This window comes from Oncorhynchus mykiss, chromosome 7 (genome assembly GCF_013265735.2).
Source record: "Oncorhynchus mykiss isolate Arlee chromosome 7, USDA_OmykA_1.1, whole genome shotgun sequence".
Lineage (NCBI taxonomy): Eukaryota > Metazoa > Chordata > Actinopteri > Salmoniformes > Salmonidae > Oncorhynchus > Oncorhynchus mykiss.
This window is the reverse complement of record NC_048571.1, coordinates 36,842,175-36,858,789: the sequence shown is the minus strand read 5'-3', so window position 1 is coordinate 36,858,789 and position 16,615 is coordinate 36,842,175. Positions and strand designations below refer to the sequence as shown.

The 16,615-nt window shown below is 43.2% G+C and overlaps 1 protein-coding gene across 3 annotated transcripts in view; it reads left to right on the top strand.

The window, feature by feature from the left end:
• The first annotated feature begins 645 nt into the window (after positions 1-645).
• LOC110528947 (kinesin heavy chain) overlaps positions 646-16,615 on the top strand; it is a 119,454-nt gene continuing 103,484 nt past the window's right edge. For 2 of the 3 annotated variants that reach the window (XR_005052573.1, XM_036983177.1), the window contains exon 1: positions 646-1,217. Coding sequence is in view for 2 of the 3 variants with exons in the window: in XM_036983177.1 (XP_036839072.1) it covers positions 1,089-1,217 (129 nt within the window). In the remaining variant the exon portion in view is untranslated. The remainder of the gene's footprint in view (positions 1,218-16,615) is intronic. The other variant, XM_036983178.1, reaches the window with a different exon arrangement.

Here is a 16,615-nt window from a genome sequence, read left to right as displayed (position 1 = left end):
GTGACTATTGTGATCATGCACTTTGTTGTCTGGCGAATATCGAAACTCAAACCTACTTTTCCACGGTCCTAATAAACCAGGGCTCTCCAACCCTGTTCCTGGAGAGCTACCGTCCTGTAGGTTTTCGCTCCAAACCCAATCCAGCGCACTTGATTATAATAATTAGATGGTTGATACACTGAACTTTTTACAACCGGTTTGGAGTGAAAACCCACAGAACGGTAGCTCTCCCGGAATAGGTTTGGAGAACCCTGGATTCGGGAATGTAATCCTAAAAGCCTGTTTTTATGAAACGGACAATTGGAATAAGGTACAACATATTGTGAATCAAAACGTTTGTTAGGCTAAGTATTGCCTATTCCAGGCCTACTAGCCTAGATGTAAATAGCCTGTCGATTTAAATATATAGCATATCCATCTCTTTCAATCACTCTAAATATCAAATATAGGCCTATTAAATGTCAAATGAATTGTCAAAAAAAATGGGGCAATGGTCGCATGATGGAGCTGTTAGACAAAATATAACACCGGATTTGGCCGACAGGCAACCACTCTATCGTCAGTGGTGCTGATGAGAGTGATGCGAGTAGGCTACCACTTTAATAACGTTGGCTTGGATCCGTGCAGACCACGCCCGGTGCTAAAGACGAGACCTGCCGCTGATGCTAAGCGTTCTGTATAGACACTCTTCAATAACCTCTTCTCCTGCATCTCTCTCACTACAACAGCTGACCGTCTGGAGCCGGAGCCGCTTGGAATACTCTTAACATTTAAATTATAACGGACTGCATGGACATACTATTATACAAATGTTGGCCTATTCAAGTATATTTATTTGTTCGTGTGCTATTTGAAGCCAGCAAACTCTCCGTGATGTACATAACCATTTTGTTTTAAATCGAAATTGGCCTTAAGCAAAAAGCAGAAAATTCCAATTCCTGCCAACTCTCAGTTTGTCCATTGCAAAAGAAAGAGATTGTCGACATCAATAGGGCTTATGTTAGATTAAATAGTCTAAGGCAAAAAGTAACTTGGTTTCAAAAATATATATTTTGCTTTTCGGTGGCACATCAGATTCCTTTCTCACAATGGCCGATGCTAGCGCAGAATGTAACATCAAGGTGCTATGTCGCTTCCGTCCTCTGAATCAATCCGAAATTATCCGTGGAGACAAATTCATCCCCTTGTTCCAAGGAGATGACACCGTCAGTATCGCGGTAAGTTGTTATTTTCGCTCATTCTTCTTTGACAGATTTGTTGCCATTCATTTTAGTGATGATGATTATGATGATGATGCATCATCCAAAAAGGTGACGCAGGGGTTAGGCCTACATAGTGTCTTTACAAACCATTACACTACACACATTATCACCCTCTGACTATTGGTCAAGTCTGGACACAGTTTCCCTGAAGTTCAGCCTTGTTGTATTGCCAGTAACTGATTTGATGAAACCATACAGACAATAATTATCATCCTCCTCCAGTTCTCGCCATCATCAAGTTCTTACATCACTTTCAAGAGTTGATAGCTGTAGCCTACATTCAGTCAGATAAACAATGCAGTTCAATAATTAATGTTGCAGCATCAGTTTTCTGGAATAATAGTAAATTCACCTATTGCATGGATTCAAACCATTCAGGTAGTGGTAGACCCTAGTGTACCATAATAGGCTGTATGTATGTATAATTTCTGATCAGCCAACAAGGCTTAACCTATCGATTATTGGGAAAGAGCTCATTGCAGGACCCCTGAGACAATAGCCCACTGGGCACAGACATCAGTTGAATGTCTAGTTTTGATTTACAATTGGTTGAGTTTTCAACTATAGTGAATTCAACATTAAATGAACAAAAAATGTCACCATGTCATTGGATTTAGGTCAATCAGTTTTCCATGTTGTTTTAGCATCATCACATAGATTTTTTTGTGTCGAAATGACATGGAAACAAGTTGGTTGAATCTGTTTTTGCACAGTGGGATAGATCTGTCATCTCAAATAACACAGATCACTTAGCATGTCTTTATAGGGCTGTGGTGATCAGTTTCAGAAAGGACATCCAATGGGCTTGACATTTTCAAAGGCTCCGTTCCTAATGGCACTCTATTCACTATATAGTGTCCCATGGGCCCTGGACAAAAGTAGTACATTAAAGATGCACTATGCAGAAATCGTTCCACCATTTCCATTTCCATTTACTTTACAAAACAGGCAAGTATAGTGTTGATAATCATTGTACCATAACCAAAAATAGTGTATTTTCAGCTGTGAAGCCGGTGTACAAAACCCGAAAATAAAAGACAACATTTAAGCATGAGAAACATAGAAATAGCACACATAGAACATATCTACTGCGTCTTAGACTTGCTTTCAATGAGAATGTCAGATTTATAACTCACATTTCTATATGAATTTGGTCGGGTCACCCCAAAAGTTACATGTTGCAGCTTTAAAAGGGAATAAGGTGCATTTGGGATGCAACCCAGGCCATAAATATCAGACTGTTATATCAGACTGACTTAGAGATCACTTCATCAATATCTCATCTGGCTGGGGTTAGACTAATAGGCCTTGATTGATCTGATATCGACTGGTATGTCCCATGTCATTAATAACATGTAGACATTTTTGATCACATCTAAACTGTGCTTTGGTTTTGGGGTTAGATTTTTTTTTAAGGAGTGAAAAATAGAAGAAACTGTGATTCATCCATGAAGAGTATGCTAATGGCCATCAAAGGTGAGCATTTGCCCACTGAAGTCAGTTGCGACGCTGAACTGCAGTCAGGTCAAGACCCTGGTGAGGACGACGAGCACGCAGATGAGCTTCCCTGACAGTTTGTGCAGAAATTATTTGGTTGTGCAAACACAGTTTCATCAGCTGTCCGGGTGGCTGGTCTCAGATGATCCCGCAGATGAAAAAGCCAGATGTGGAGGTCCTGGTCTGGCGTTGTTACTACGGTTTTGATGCCGGTTGGACGTACTGACAAATTCTTTAAAACAACATTGGAGGCAGCTTATTGTAGAGAAATCAACATACAATTCTCTGGCTAGCACTGTGATGCAGTGCCTTAGACCACTGCGCCCTCGGGAGGCCCATGTTTGTCCTGTTACACACAACTGTGTTTCTTGCATATCCCAACTCCCCCTGAAACACCCACAATTTGGGTTACAGTGGCAAGAAAAAGTACATGAACCCTTTGGAATAACTGGGAATTTCTGCATAAATTTGTCATCAAATTTGATCTGATCTTAATCTAAGTCACAGCAATAGACAAACATAGTGTGCTTAAACTAAAAACACAAATTATTGGTTGTTTGGAAAAAGTATGTGAACCCCTAGGCTAATGACTAATCCAAAAGCTAATTGGAGTCAGGAGTCAGCAAACCTGGAGTCCAATCAATGAGACGAGATTGGAGATGTTGGTTAGAGCTGCATTGCCCTATAAAAAACATTTACAAAATTAGAGTTTTCTATTCACAAGAAGCATTGCCTGATTTGAATCATGCCTCGAAAAAAAGAGATCTCAGAAGACCTAAGAATTGTTGACTTGCATAAAGCTGGAAAGGGTTACAAAAGTATCTCTAAAAGCCTTGATGTTCATCGGTCCACGGTAAGACAAATTGTCTATAAATAGAGAAAGTGTAGCACTGTTGCTACTCTCCCTAGGAGTGGCCGTCTTACAAAGTTGACTGCAAGAGCACAGCGCAGAATGCTCAATGAGTTTAAGAAGAATCCTAGAATGTCAGCTACAGACTTACAGAAATGTCTGGAACATGCTAACATCTCTGTTGATGAGTCTACAATATGTAAACACTAAACAAGAATGGTGTTCATGGGAGGACACCACGGAAAAAGCCACTGCTGTCCAAAAAAAACATACAACACTGTGTGGAGAAAAATATAACAGCAAGCCAACATCAAAACCTAATCACAACTGTAAAGTATGGTGGAGGGAGTATCATGGTTTGGGGCTGCTTTGCTGCCTCAGGGCCTGGACAGCTTGCTAACATCGACAGAAAAATTAATTCCCAAGGTTATCAAGACATTTTGCAGGAGAATGTTAGGCTGTCTGCCAATTGAAGCTCAACAGAAGTTGGGTGATTCAACAGGACAACCACCCAAAACACAGAAGTAAATCAACAACAGAATGGCTTCAACTGCAGAAAATACGCCTTCTGGAGTGGCCCAGTCAGAGTCCTGACCTCAACCCAATTGAGATGCTGTGGCATGACCTCGAGAGCAGTTCACACCAGACATCCCAAGAATACTGCTGAACTGAAACAGTTTTGTAAAGAGGAATGGTCCAAAATTCCTCTTGACCGTTGTGCAGGTTTGAGCCGCAACTACAGAAAACATTTGTTTGAGGTTATGCTGCCAAAGGAGGGTCAACCAGTTATTAAATCCAAGGGTTTACATACTTTTTCCACCTTGCACTGTGAATGTTTACACGGTGTGTTCAATAAAGACATGAAAACATATAATTGTTTGTGTAATTAGTTTAAGCAGACTGTGTTTGTCTATTGTTGTGACCTAGATGAAGATCAGATCAAATTTTATGACCAATATATGCAGAAATCCAGGTAATTCCAAAGGATTCACATACTTTTTCTTGACACTGTAACTGTCTTGCTCAAGGGCACAACAACAGATTTGTTGGTTCCAGTATTCAAACCTGCAACGGGTTGGTTACTGGCCCAACGCTCTAACCTTGAGACTACCTTTCGCCCTTATTTTACCATGTTGCAGATCTTATCGTAATGTGAAGATCTTATCTTATAGTGTACTGAGTTTCTAACTTATTTTATTATAATGTGCTGTAGGTGTTACAGTGGGATAACAGGAGCTCTACAGTAAACATGAGTGGATCGAGCTGGTCCATTCTTATACAGAGTTAATTGTATCTGAGGATTTGGATATAATCTAAAGAGTTGTCTTGGATTTTATTCTTATAACATTTGAGTCTTTTTTTTTAAGTCCCACTCCTTTTATTTTTTTTTTGCTTTAGTGAAAGATAGTGAAGCGTTAGAAAGACAGGGAAGGGCGATGGACCGGATTCAAACCCATGCCGACTCTGGACCACACAGGCCACCGCTGGATCACACAGGCCACTTCTTATAACATCTTGAATATTTTCTTGGGATATAACATGGCTTTTATAACATCTTGGATCAAATAAACAGGACTTTTACTGTAAACTAGAGTGTATCTTTGTTATCCATTCATCTTTATATAGTCTATGATCTGGTCATACGTCAGCCTGGTGTAATTATGAGGGTTGTATTGATTTTATATTATAGTACATAGGCCTACATCATCATTCATGAATGGACGGCGAAACAGACAGGCTGAATGAGGACAATTTGATCACACAGCACAAATGCAAATGGTAGAATTTGCAATATTTACCCTAGAAAAAACAAGCCATTATAATTAGGCCTATATGTTTATATTACGTATCATTGTAAAAAATAAAAAATAATAATTTAAAATAATTGTGTACACACAGATTCATTTTTAGCCACACCCATTCTACAAATACACAGTACTGTAAGCAGTGTGTAAACCAAAGGCTGACAATACCAGAAAGATCATATCCAGGAAAATGGCTATTTAATTTAATTTCAAATGAATTCCAAGTACCACACACCCACTCTGTTCCTCTCATGCTTCTCCTGCAGGAAGCTATCCAAAGCACTTGTGGTCTTCCTGAAGCTTATTGCACTGGATTTGTGTTGTTGGTTGGCTATCATACAAATGCATGTGTGTGTCCTATTCCCTCCACACATGTCTCAGACACTGGGATGGATCTCCTCTAGGGAACCTGTCAGTGAAAAGAGATAGAGAGTGAGAGTGAATGCGTGTGTGTGTGTGTGTGTGTGTGTGTGTGTGTGTGTGTGTGTGTGTGTGTGTGTGTGTGTGAGAGAAAGAGAGAGAGAGAGAGAGAGAGTGTGTAAGAAGAGAGAGCGAGAGAAAGAAAGACTGTGTGTGTGGTGTGTTAGTAAAGAGTAGTAGGGCTACGATACAGCCGTCAGATTAATTTAGGATTAGTAACATCACAGTAAACCAAAGACACAAGGGACCAGTTGTGTGTGTCACAGCAAAGCCATCAGGCGGTTAGTGAAAACAAAAATTGACAGTGTCGCTTTGATGGTCTAAAAATTGTGGTGCATTTTCATTGTCATTGTTGGCCTTGCTACCTCCATTGTCCTGTGCGGGCTCAGTCGGTAAGACCATGACGCCACTAGCAAAGTAAAGATTGTGAGTTAATTTCCTGCTGGAATCACATAGGTCAATCCTTTGGTTAATGCGCTGATGAGTCATGTCACTGGTGTTTCTCCAGTTCTTTTTTTTTACCTTTATTTAACTAGGCAAGTCAGTTAAGAACAAATTCTTATTTTCAATGACGGCCTAGGAACAGTGGGTTAACTGCCTGTTCAGGGGTAGAACGACAGATTTGTAGCTTGTCACCTCGGGGATTTGAACTTGCAACCTTCCGGTCCAACGCTCTAACCACTAGGCTACCCTGCCGCCCCTTCATCAGCATACAGCAGCAGGGTAAATTGAATGGTGCCTGTGGGACCCGGCCGCTGTTCCTCTGGCAAGAATGTTCTCATCTCAGCCTGGGGACAGTAGAGTATGCAGAGGGTGTACTCTGACTTGGGTATCTGAGTGTTCTTGTTATAGAAACAGGACATGTTTGTCCTCTACAAATAGAAGACACATTGTGCAAGCTACTTTTATGTCTGTTATAGATTATGGGAATATTATTTACATGCATGCTACGGTATCAACACTTAAATTGCTGGATGCTACTTATCATTGTGCACTTAGGTTTATTACGGGTGCTAGCTACAGAACTCACCATTGTGTTTTATATCAAAATGTGGGTTGGACTTCGCTGTCCGTGAGACTAGAACAACATGCTCTCGTGTTTGTCTATAAAGCACTTCTGAATAAGCTACCTTCTTATTTATCATCACTCATCAATATTAGAATTATAATTCCTAAAACCAGGTCTCAAGCATGGATTACACTTGAGGCCCATGTATTTTCCACAGAGTTGGGTATGGCTGCCATTTCCTGTTACGCTCCTTGCCTATGGAAAAGCCTGCAGACTAAACTTAAACTTGAGACTCTTGTCCCCCTGTCGACCATTTTAAATATTTATTGGAGGATTTTTATTTTTGTGTTGCTTGTAACTGTTTCGGGTAATGCAAGTTCTTGTGCTGTTAGTAGAATAACCTGTGTGTAAATGTAATCTGTTGCTGTATTTTTTTGTGTTATCTGTGATTGTTTTGTTTGTCTTGTGTAGTTTCTTAATCATTGTACCTAAACTTTATGTGTAAACATGTATACGCAGGGCCCAGCTGTAAAAGAGACCTTGGTCTCAGTCTGTGTTCCTTGTTGAAATAAAGGAATAAAAAAAATGAAAACAACGTGGTGTGTGCCACACACACACAGACAGAAGCATACATGCACACACAGAGACAGATGCATGCACACGCTCAAACACACACACACACACACACAAAAGAATGTCTGTGTTTTGGTTAGCATTGTGTCGTAGCGTGACACACAACTTTTTCACGCAATGGCTTGCCACAAGCATTCAACATAGCTCATGCTCAGACAGCAGCTCTCCTTGGTATTATCATGGCCTTGAAGTACAGTGGGAGGTAGCGTTTCGATTTTGTGTCCATTTATTGAATAGTTTCTTGAATTGATTTGGTTTGGTTGGAATTGGTTTGCGATTGCTGTAGCTGTTGTTTCCATCAGTATCTCACATAGGCTACACAAGGCCTGATGGGGGATGAAGACAAGTAGCTTCCTAAAACCACATGAAATTGCAAACCTTACCAGTGAATGTTACTGAAGAGTTTTTCAGTTCACCTTGCTGGCTGCTCAATCCTTGTCCCTAAGTGGAAGGCACAGGGTTTTTCGATTTTAGTTTTTCTTCACAGGCTACGTTTATCCAGTGGCTTATATATAGCTTACTTCTATATTTCTCTTTGTATGCCACTGGCTTACATACTGCAGCTTGCTGGCATACAGTATTTTACCCTCTGAGTCACCTGCCTGCTGAAAGATCCACATGTTTCTCCTTTAATTTTCTCAGACAGATGGAGTATATACTTTCCCTGTGCTGTGAGTTGAAAATAATTCATTCAAACAACTTTATTTGTCCCCTTGGGGCAATTCATATGCCCATTAAACCTCATGAGGGACCCAGAACCAAATCTTACGTGTGCTGGCCATGCCAGCCACTATCACATTTTAAGATAAGACCCAGATGCAGACAACGTCGAACAGTTTATTAATCCAACAGGGGACAAACGACTGTGAGACATGGATTTAACTCTGGACACATGAAAGGTGGGTTGTATACGAAGGGTACGGGGCAACAGAAGACAAACAGCAGAGGGGATAATAATGTTAGAGATGGGAAACGGGCCGATAAACCGGGGGGAGAGTTTGCGGGATTCCACCCGGAGAGGCAGATCCCGGGTGGATAGCCATACTTTCTGCCCGAGACGATACTGGGGAGCCAGGGTCCAATGGCGTTCCGCTTGTCGTCAATAACTGGAAATGGTCTTGAGGAGTGCCGACCGGGCTCTCCTCCAGGTATAACGACAGCAGTGGACAAACATCTGGGCAGAAGGTATGCCTACCTCTTCTTCCGGTTTGGGGAAGAGCGGGGGTGATATCCCAGGGAACACTCAAATGGCGATAGGCCCGTGGCAGAGCAGGGAAGGGTGTTGCGGGCATATTCCATCCACACAAGCTGCTGGCTCCAGGTGGTGAGTAGTCTTGAGGTCCTGGTTACCTCGCTCCGACTGGCCATTGAACTCAGGGTGGAACCCAGAGGACAGGCTGGTCGACGACCCAATGAGGGTGCAGAACGCCTTCCAGAACTGGGGCGAGAACTGAGGACCCCGGTCTTAGACCATGTCCACGGGAGTCCATTGATCCAGAAGACGTGCAGGGATGGGGAGGGACAGGCAGTTGTTGCAGAAGACCAGTCGGAGCTTACCGAGGAGTCTTGTTTTAGCACAGACTGTGCAGGCAGCGACAAATGCAGCGACATCCGGAACCATAGTAGGCCACCAAAATAGTTGTCACACGAAGGCCAGGGTCTGATGGGAGCCTGAGTGGCAGGCAAGCCTGGAGGAATGGGCCTAATCTAGGACCACGAAGTGGACAGCGTCAGGCACAAACATTCGGTTATCTGGGCACCCCCCCAGGGTTCGGCTGGGACTGTTGCGCCTCCCGGACCTATTCCCTAGCTGAGTGCCATCACCAGGCACGAGGTGGGAGGATGGTCTCGGGCTCCGGGGTGGTAGGCTCACCCTGCATATCTGGTTGGCTGGTTATTTCACAGTTAATTGTATTTGAGCAGCTATACCTATGGCACTTGAGTCTGCTGCAATTATAGTATACTACATTTACCAAGTAGAATTATAATTTAAATGTATCCGTGTGGTAAAATAGAATGTAAGCTCGCAAGATTTGTACGAGGCTATGTTGCCTCTGCCAGGAGGCTGAAACTTGGTTGCAAGTGGATCTTCCAGCAAGACAATAACCCCTAACACACATCAAACTCCACAAAGAAATGTTTAATTGACCACAACATGATACTTTTGCAATGACCATCTCAGCGTCCGGACAGTCAATAAGCCAGATGAAGGATATCAAGGATCTGGAAAGATTCTGTATGGAGGAATGGTCAAGATCCCTCCCAATGTGTTCTCCAATCTCATAAAACATTTTAGAAAAAGGCTCGGTGCTGTTAACCTCGCAACGGGAATTTTGTGTAGCATTGAAAACAGTGGTGCCAATCATTTTGACCCTTCTTTTTTAGATTTTAAGTATTACTTGTTCAACAAAATCTAGTTGTCTGAGCAATTGTACTAGTATATCATTTGCATACAATATAGCTCAGTATTTGTAACATTTATTTTATACAGTCTTCTTTGCTCATTTTTATCAAAGGGGGCAATCATTTTGGACCTGACTGTAGCTCAATAATACAATAATTCTCTCCCATTGCTTCAGAAATGTAAATGTATTTCTAATGTCATGCCCATGCCAACACCAGCAACCGATCTGAATGTCAATGAGCTACACCACAGAGAGAGCTTGTACCTTCTATAGCTCATGGAACGATGAAATAGTATGAATAAATAATGTTTCTAATGAAAATATGTCAATCATTATTTTAATATGTTGGTAACCCGTTGTATAAAAGTGATAATACCCTCGAAGCTGGTGTTTGGTGGATATATTGACACGGTTTGCTGTCCCGAGATGAAGGCATTATCACTTAAGCATCTGTTTAACTAGAGAGGAGATGTGTCAATAGTTTTTAATTAGGACATAGCAACATCCATCCTGTCACGGTTCACTGCCATTCTCACTCACTGCTCCAAGCAGGACAGAACAGAACTATAATTACCACAAGTGGGGAGGGAGGGAGGGATGGAGAGAGAGAGTGTGAGAGAGAGAGAACATTGAAGGGAAAGGCTGTCGTTAATAAGAGAGAGAGAGAAGAGAAAAGGAGAAAGAAAGAGAGATTGAGGAAGCGAGACAGAGAGAGAAAACGGTCTCAGATATTGTACATAGAGAGAGAGGCTCAAAGGGAAAAGCTCATTAATTCTTAGGTGCATACTACTAACGACTAGGGGAGAAGATTACCCTCAGAGATTGGTGTACCCATAGAGATAATGGAGTGGCTGCAGATCCCCGGACTAAAGATCCTGACGTTTCTGACATGTGCAGATCACGTTCTGGTCATCCGAAGACGTGGATGTCGTTTAAGGCTGACCCTTGCACCTCTTTGATTCAGAGGGGTTGGGTTAAATGCGGAAGACACATTTCAGTTGAAGGCATTCAGTTGTACAACTGACTAGGTATCCCCCTTTCCCTTTCCTTTATTCTTTATTTTACACAGTCTCTGCTCTACTCTGCTCTACTGCAGGCTGCAGGCTACTCTGGCGAATGGTGATCTAAAGTTAGTTTAAAGCTGAACCAATGTCTGCAAGATCACATAATGATAATATTCTACATAACAGAACCAAATATAATAGTGTAGCATAGCATTACTGTCAGACAAAAACACTGCATTTTTCTCTAATGTAGCCAAAACTCAACAGTGCGTGCCACTAGGGAAAATACACAGGTTGGCTATGCTCAGTGATGTAGTGGAGGGTAAACTCACCTTTTGTGAAATAGCGTTTACTCACCTTTCTGTTTAGTTAATTATCATTTACCCACTTCTTATTGCATTCCCAGCGTTGATCAACACTCTTGATCAACACACTTGTTAACAGCACATTCATTCACCACTCTGTCCAACGGCAAATCTCCTTCCATGACACATGCCGGGACGTGAAATGAACTACCTCAGCCCAGGCTGACCAATGCTGGCAAGTGGCATGTAAAGCCGCAACTGACAGTGGGCTTGTGACTGGACATGAGGCAATTATTTTTAACATCGCTCGACTCCTGCCGTTTCAACACACAAACAAACAAAAACTGACTCTTGGAGAATGAATGTACAACTGGTAAATAGTCGCTGATATTTCAGTTAGGTAGATAGCTAGTTAATGTTAGCTAGTTAGCTCAAGGGCTCTGGTTACTGTTAGCCAGCTAGCTAGGTAGAACTAGCGAACTAGAAGGATGAAGTTAGAAGCTAATGTTAAATGGAGCCTGACCTCGGCAGTAGCTGTAATCTGAAATTCTCATTACAGAGAGTAGTGAGAGAGACAGTGGTGAGACAGGCTGCAATGCAGGAGGCAAAGGAGACAAAAAGAGAGGAAGCAAGCAGAGAGAGATGTTAGTAGTACGGTGGTTCCCAAACCTGGAGTCAGGGACCCATGTTGGGTCCCCTGTAATTAAAATGGGATTCCCTGTGTCACACCCTGGTCAAAGTATTTTGTGTTTATCTTTATTTATTTGGTCAGGCCAGGGTGTGGCATGGGTTTTTGTATGTGGTGTGTATGTATGGGGATTGTAGCTAGTGGGGTGTTCTAGCTAAGTCTATGGCTGTCTGAAGTGGTTCTCAATCAGAGGCAGGTGTTTATCGTTGTCTCTGATTGGGAACCATATTTAGGCAGCCATATTCTTTGAGTTTGTCGTGGGTGATTGTCCTTAGTGTCCTGATGTCGCACGCAGTCACGCAGTCACGCAGTCACTCAGTCACTCACTCACTATGGGGTGAATATGGTTGTAGCACATTTATTTACCCTCACTGTCTTGTTCTGGTATGATTTATGATCGACCACAATATGTACTGTAGTCACAAATGGGGCTTACATTAATGGTATAATATGATACAGCTTGTTAGCTTCTGATGTCAGTTTGGTCTATCCATGCATGAAAAGTGTGGCCTATCCCATCTGTAGCTCGCCATCCATTTTTTTTTCCTGCTGCTGCAATCTGTGTTAATGTAGCTTGGAATCCTGAGTATAAGTTTGTATTGCCCACTATTCTATTATTTCATTGTAGTGAAACAGTAAATTGGGAAACAAAGATATATTTAGTTGGGATTCCAAGCTATATCAACACACTTCATTGAAACAATTGAGGGGTATTCCACTTGGATTCCAGGCTAGGCTAGTGTTGATGATCCATCATAGAAGGGCTTGGAGCTCTAGCCAAGAGCAAGAGATTGGCTTTTATTGTATAATTTATTTCACCTTTATTTAACCAGGTAGGCAAGTTGAGAACAAGTTCTCATTTACATTTGCAACCTGGCCAAGATAAAGCAAAGCAGTTCGACACATACAACAACAGAGTGTAAACAACATGGAGTAAAACAAACATAATACAGTAGAAAAATAAGTTTATATACAATGTGAGCAAATGAGATGAGATAAGGGAAGTAAAGGCAAAAAAATGCCACGGTGGGGAAGTAAATACAATATAGCAAGTGAAACACTGGAATGGTAGATTTGCCGTGGAAGAATGTGCAAAGTAGAGATAGAAATAATGGGGTGCAAAGGAGCAAAATAAATAAGTAAATAAATACAGTAGGGGGAGAGGTAGTTGTTTGGGCTAAATTATAGATGGGCTATGTCCAGGAGCATTAATCTGTGAGCTGCTCTGACAGCTGGTGCTTAAAGCTAGTGAGGGAGATAAGTGTTTTCAGTTTCAGAGATTTTTGTAGTTCGTTCCAGTCATTGGCAGCAGAGAACTGGAAGGAGAGGCGGCCAAAGAAAGAGTTGATTTTGGGGGTGACCAGAGAGATATATCTGCTGGAGCGCGTGCTACAGGTGGGGGCTGCTATGGTGACCAGCGAGCTGAGATAAGGGGGGACTTTACCTAGCAGGGCCTTGTAGATGACCTGGAGCCAGTGGGTTTGGTGATGAATATGAAGCGAGGGCCAGCCAACGAGAGCGTACAGGTCGCAGTGGTGGGTAGTATATGGGGCTTTGGTGACAAAACGGATGGCACTGTGATAGACTGCATCCAATTTATTGAGTAGGGTATGGGAGGCTAATTTGTTGCTGTGGGGTGTGCAGTGCTGTTGACCGGGGTAGGGGTAGCCAGGTGGAAAGCATGGCCAGCCGCAGAAAAATGCTTATTGAAATTCTCAAATTATAGTGGATTTATTGGTGGTGACAATGTTTCCTATCCTCAGTGCAGTGGGCAGCTGGGAGGAGGTGTTCTTATTCTCTTTACAGTGTCCCAGAACTTTTTTTAGTTTGTGTTGCAGGAAGCAATTTTCTGCTTGAAAAAGCTAGCCTTGGCTTTTCTAACTGCCTGTGTATATTGGTTCCTATCTTCCCTGAAAAGTTGCATATGACGGGGGCTGTTCTATGCTTATGCAGAACGCCATAGGATGTTTTTGTGTTGGTTAAGGGCAGTCAGGTCGGGAGAGAATCAAGGGCTATATCTGTTCCTGGTTCTAAATTTCTTGAATGGGGCATGCTTATTTAAGATGGTAAGGAAGGCATTTAACTACTGACGGGATGAGATCAATATCCTTCCAGGATACCCCGGCCAGGTCGATTGGAAAGGTCTGCTCGCTGAAGTGTTTCAGGGAGCGTTTGACAGTGATAAGTGGAGGTCGTTTGACCGCTGACCCATTACAGATGCAGGCAATGAGGCAGTGATCACTGAGATCCTGATTGAAAACAGCAGAGGTGTACTTGGAGGGAAAATTTTTCGGTGGCCTTCCTTAGCCAGGATTCAGACATGACAAGGACATCAAGGTTGGTGGAGTGTGCTAAAGCAGTGAGTATAACAAACTTAGGGAGGAGGCTTCTGATGTTAACATGCATGAAACCAATGCTTTTTTTGGTTACAGAAGTCAACAAATGAGAGTGCTTGGGGACACACTGGGCCTGGGTTAACCTCCACATCACCCGAGGAACAGAGGAGGAGTAGGATGAAGGTACGGCTAAAGGCTATCAAAACTGGTCGTCTAGTGCGTTGTGGACAGAGAATAAAAGGAGCAGATTTCTGGTTGTGGTAGAATAGATTCAGGGCATCATGTACTTACAGGGGATGGTGGGTTGCGGGTACAGTGGAGGTAAACCCAGGTACCGAGTGATGTGGAGGTAAACCCTCCACATCAGGGTTTACCCAGGCCCTGCATGTCCCCAGGCACCCTCATTTGTTGACTTCTGTGATCGAAAAAGCCTTGGTTTCATGCATGTCAACATCAGAAGCCTCCTCCCTAAGTTTGTTTTACTCACTGCTTTAGCACACTCTGCTAACCCTGTTGTCCTTGCCGTGTCTGAATCCTGGCTCAGGAAGGCCACCAAAAATTCTGAGATTTCCATACCCAACTATAAAATTTTCCATCAAGATAGAACTGCCAAAGGGGGAGGAGTTGCAGTCTACTGCAGAGATAGCCTGCAAAGTAATGTCATACTTTCCATGTCCATACCCAAACAGTTCGAACTACTAATTTAAAAAAATTACTCTCTCCAGAAATAAGTCTCTCACTGTTGCCGCCTGCTACCGACCCCCCTCAGCTCCCAGCTGTGTCCTGGACACCATTTGTGAATTGATCGCCCCCCATCTAGCTTCAGAGTTTGTTCTGCTAGGTGACCTAAACTGGGATATGCTTAACACCCCGGAAGTCCTACAATCTAAGCTAGATGCCCTCATTCTCACACAAATCATCAAGGAACCCACCAGGTACAACCCTAAATCTGTAAACAAGGGCACCCTCATAGACGTCATCCTGACCAACTCAGCGATCACTGCCTCATTGCCTGTATCTGCTACAGATCCGCAGTCAAACGACCACCCCTCATCACTGTCAAACGCTCCCTAAAACACTTCTGTGAGCAGGCCTTTCTAATCGACCTTGCCCGGGTATCCTGGAAGGATATTGCCCTCATCCCGTCAGTTGAGGATGCCTGGTCATTCTTTAAAAGTAACTTCCTCACCATTTTAGATAAGTATGCTCTGTTCAAAAAATGCAGAACTAAGAACAGATATAGCCCTTGGTTCACTCCAGACCTGACTGCCCTCGACCAGCACAAAAACATCCTGTGGCGGACTGCAATAGCATTGAATAGTCCCCGTGATATGCAACTGTTCAGGGAAGTCAGGAACAAATACACGCAGTCAGTCAGGAAAGCAAAGGCCAGCTTCTTCAGACAGAAATTTGCATCCTGTAGCTCTAACTCCAAAAAGTTCTGGGACACTGGAGAACACTGGAGAACAAGAGCACCTCCTCCCAGCTGCCCACTGCACTGAGGCTAGGTAACACCACCACCAATAAATCCATGATTATCGAAAACTTCAACAAGCATTTCTCAACGGCTGGCCATGCCTTCCTCCTGGCTACTCCAACCTCGGCCAACAGCCCAACCCCCCCCCCCCCCCGCAGCTACTCGCCCAAGCCTCTCCAGGTTCTCCTTTACCCAAATCCAGATAGCAGATGTTCTGAAAGAGCTGCAAAACCTGGACCCGTACAAATCAGCTGGGCTTGACAATCTGGACCCTCTATTTCTGAAACTATCCGCCGCCATTGTCGCAACCCCTATTACCAGCCTGTTTAACCTCTCTTTCATATCGTCTGAGATCCCCAAGGATTGGAAAGCTGCCGCAGTCATCCCCCTCTTCAAAGGAGGAGACACCCTGGACTCAAACTGTTACAGACCTATATCCATCCTGCCCTGCCTATCTAAGGTCTTCGAAAGCCAAGTCAACAAACAGGTCTCTGACCATCTCGAATCCCACCGTACCTTCTCCGCTGTGCAATCTGGTTTCCGAGCCGGTCACGGGTGCACCTCAGCCACGCTCAAGGTACTAAACGGTATCATAACCGCCATCGATAAAAGACAGTACTGTGCAGCCGTCTTCATCGACCTTGCCAAGGCTTTCGACTCTGTCAATCACCATATTCTTATCGGCAGACTCAGTAGCCTCAGTTTTTCTGATGACTGCCTTGCCTGGTTCACCAACTACTTTGCAGACAGAATTCAGTGTGTCAAATCGGAGGGCATGCTGTCCGGTCCTCTGGCAGTCTCTATGGGGGTGCCACAGGGTTCAATTCTCGGGCCGACTCTTTTCTCTGTATATATCAATGATGTTGCTCTTGCTGCGGGCGATTCCCTGATCCACCTCTACGCAGATGACACCATTCTGTATAC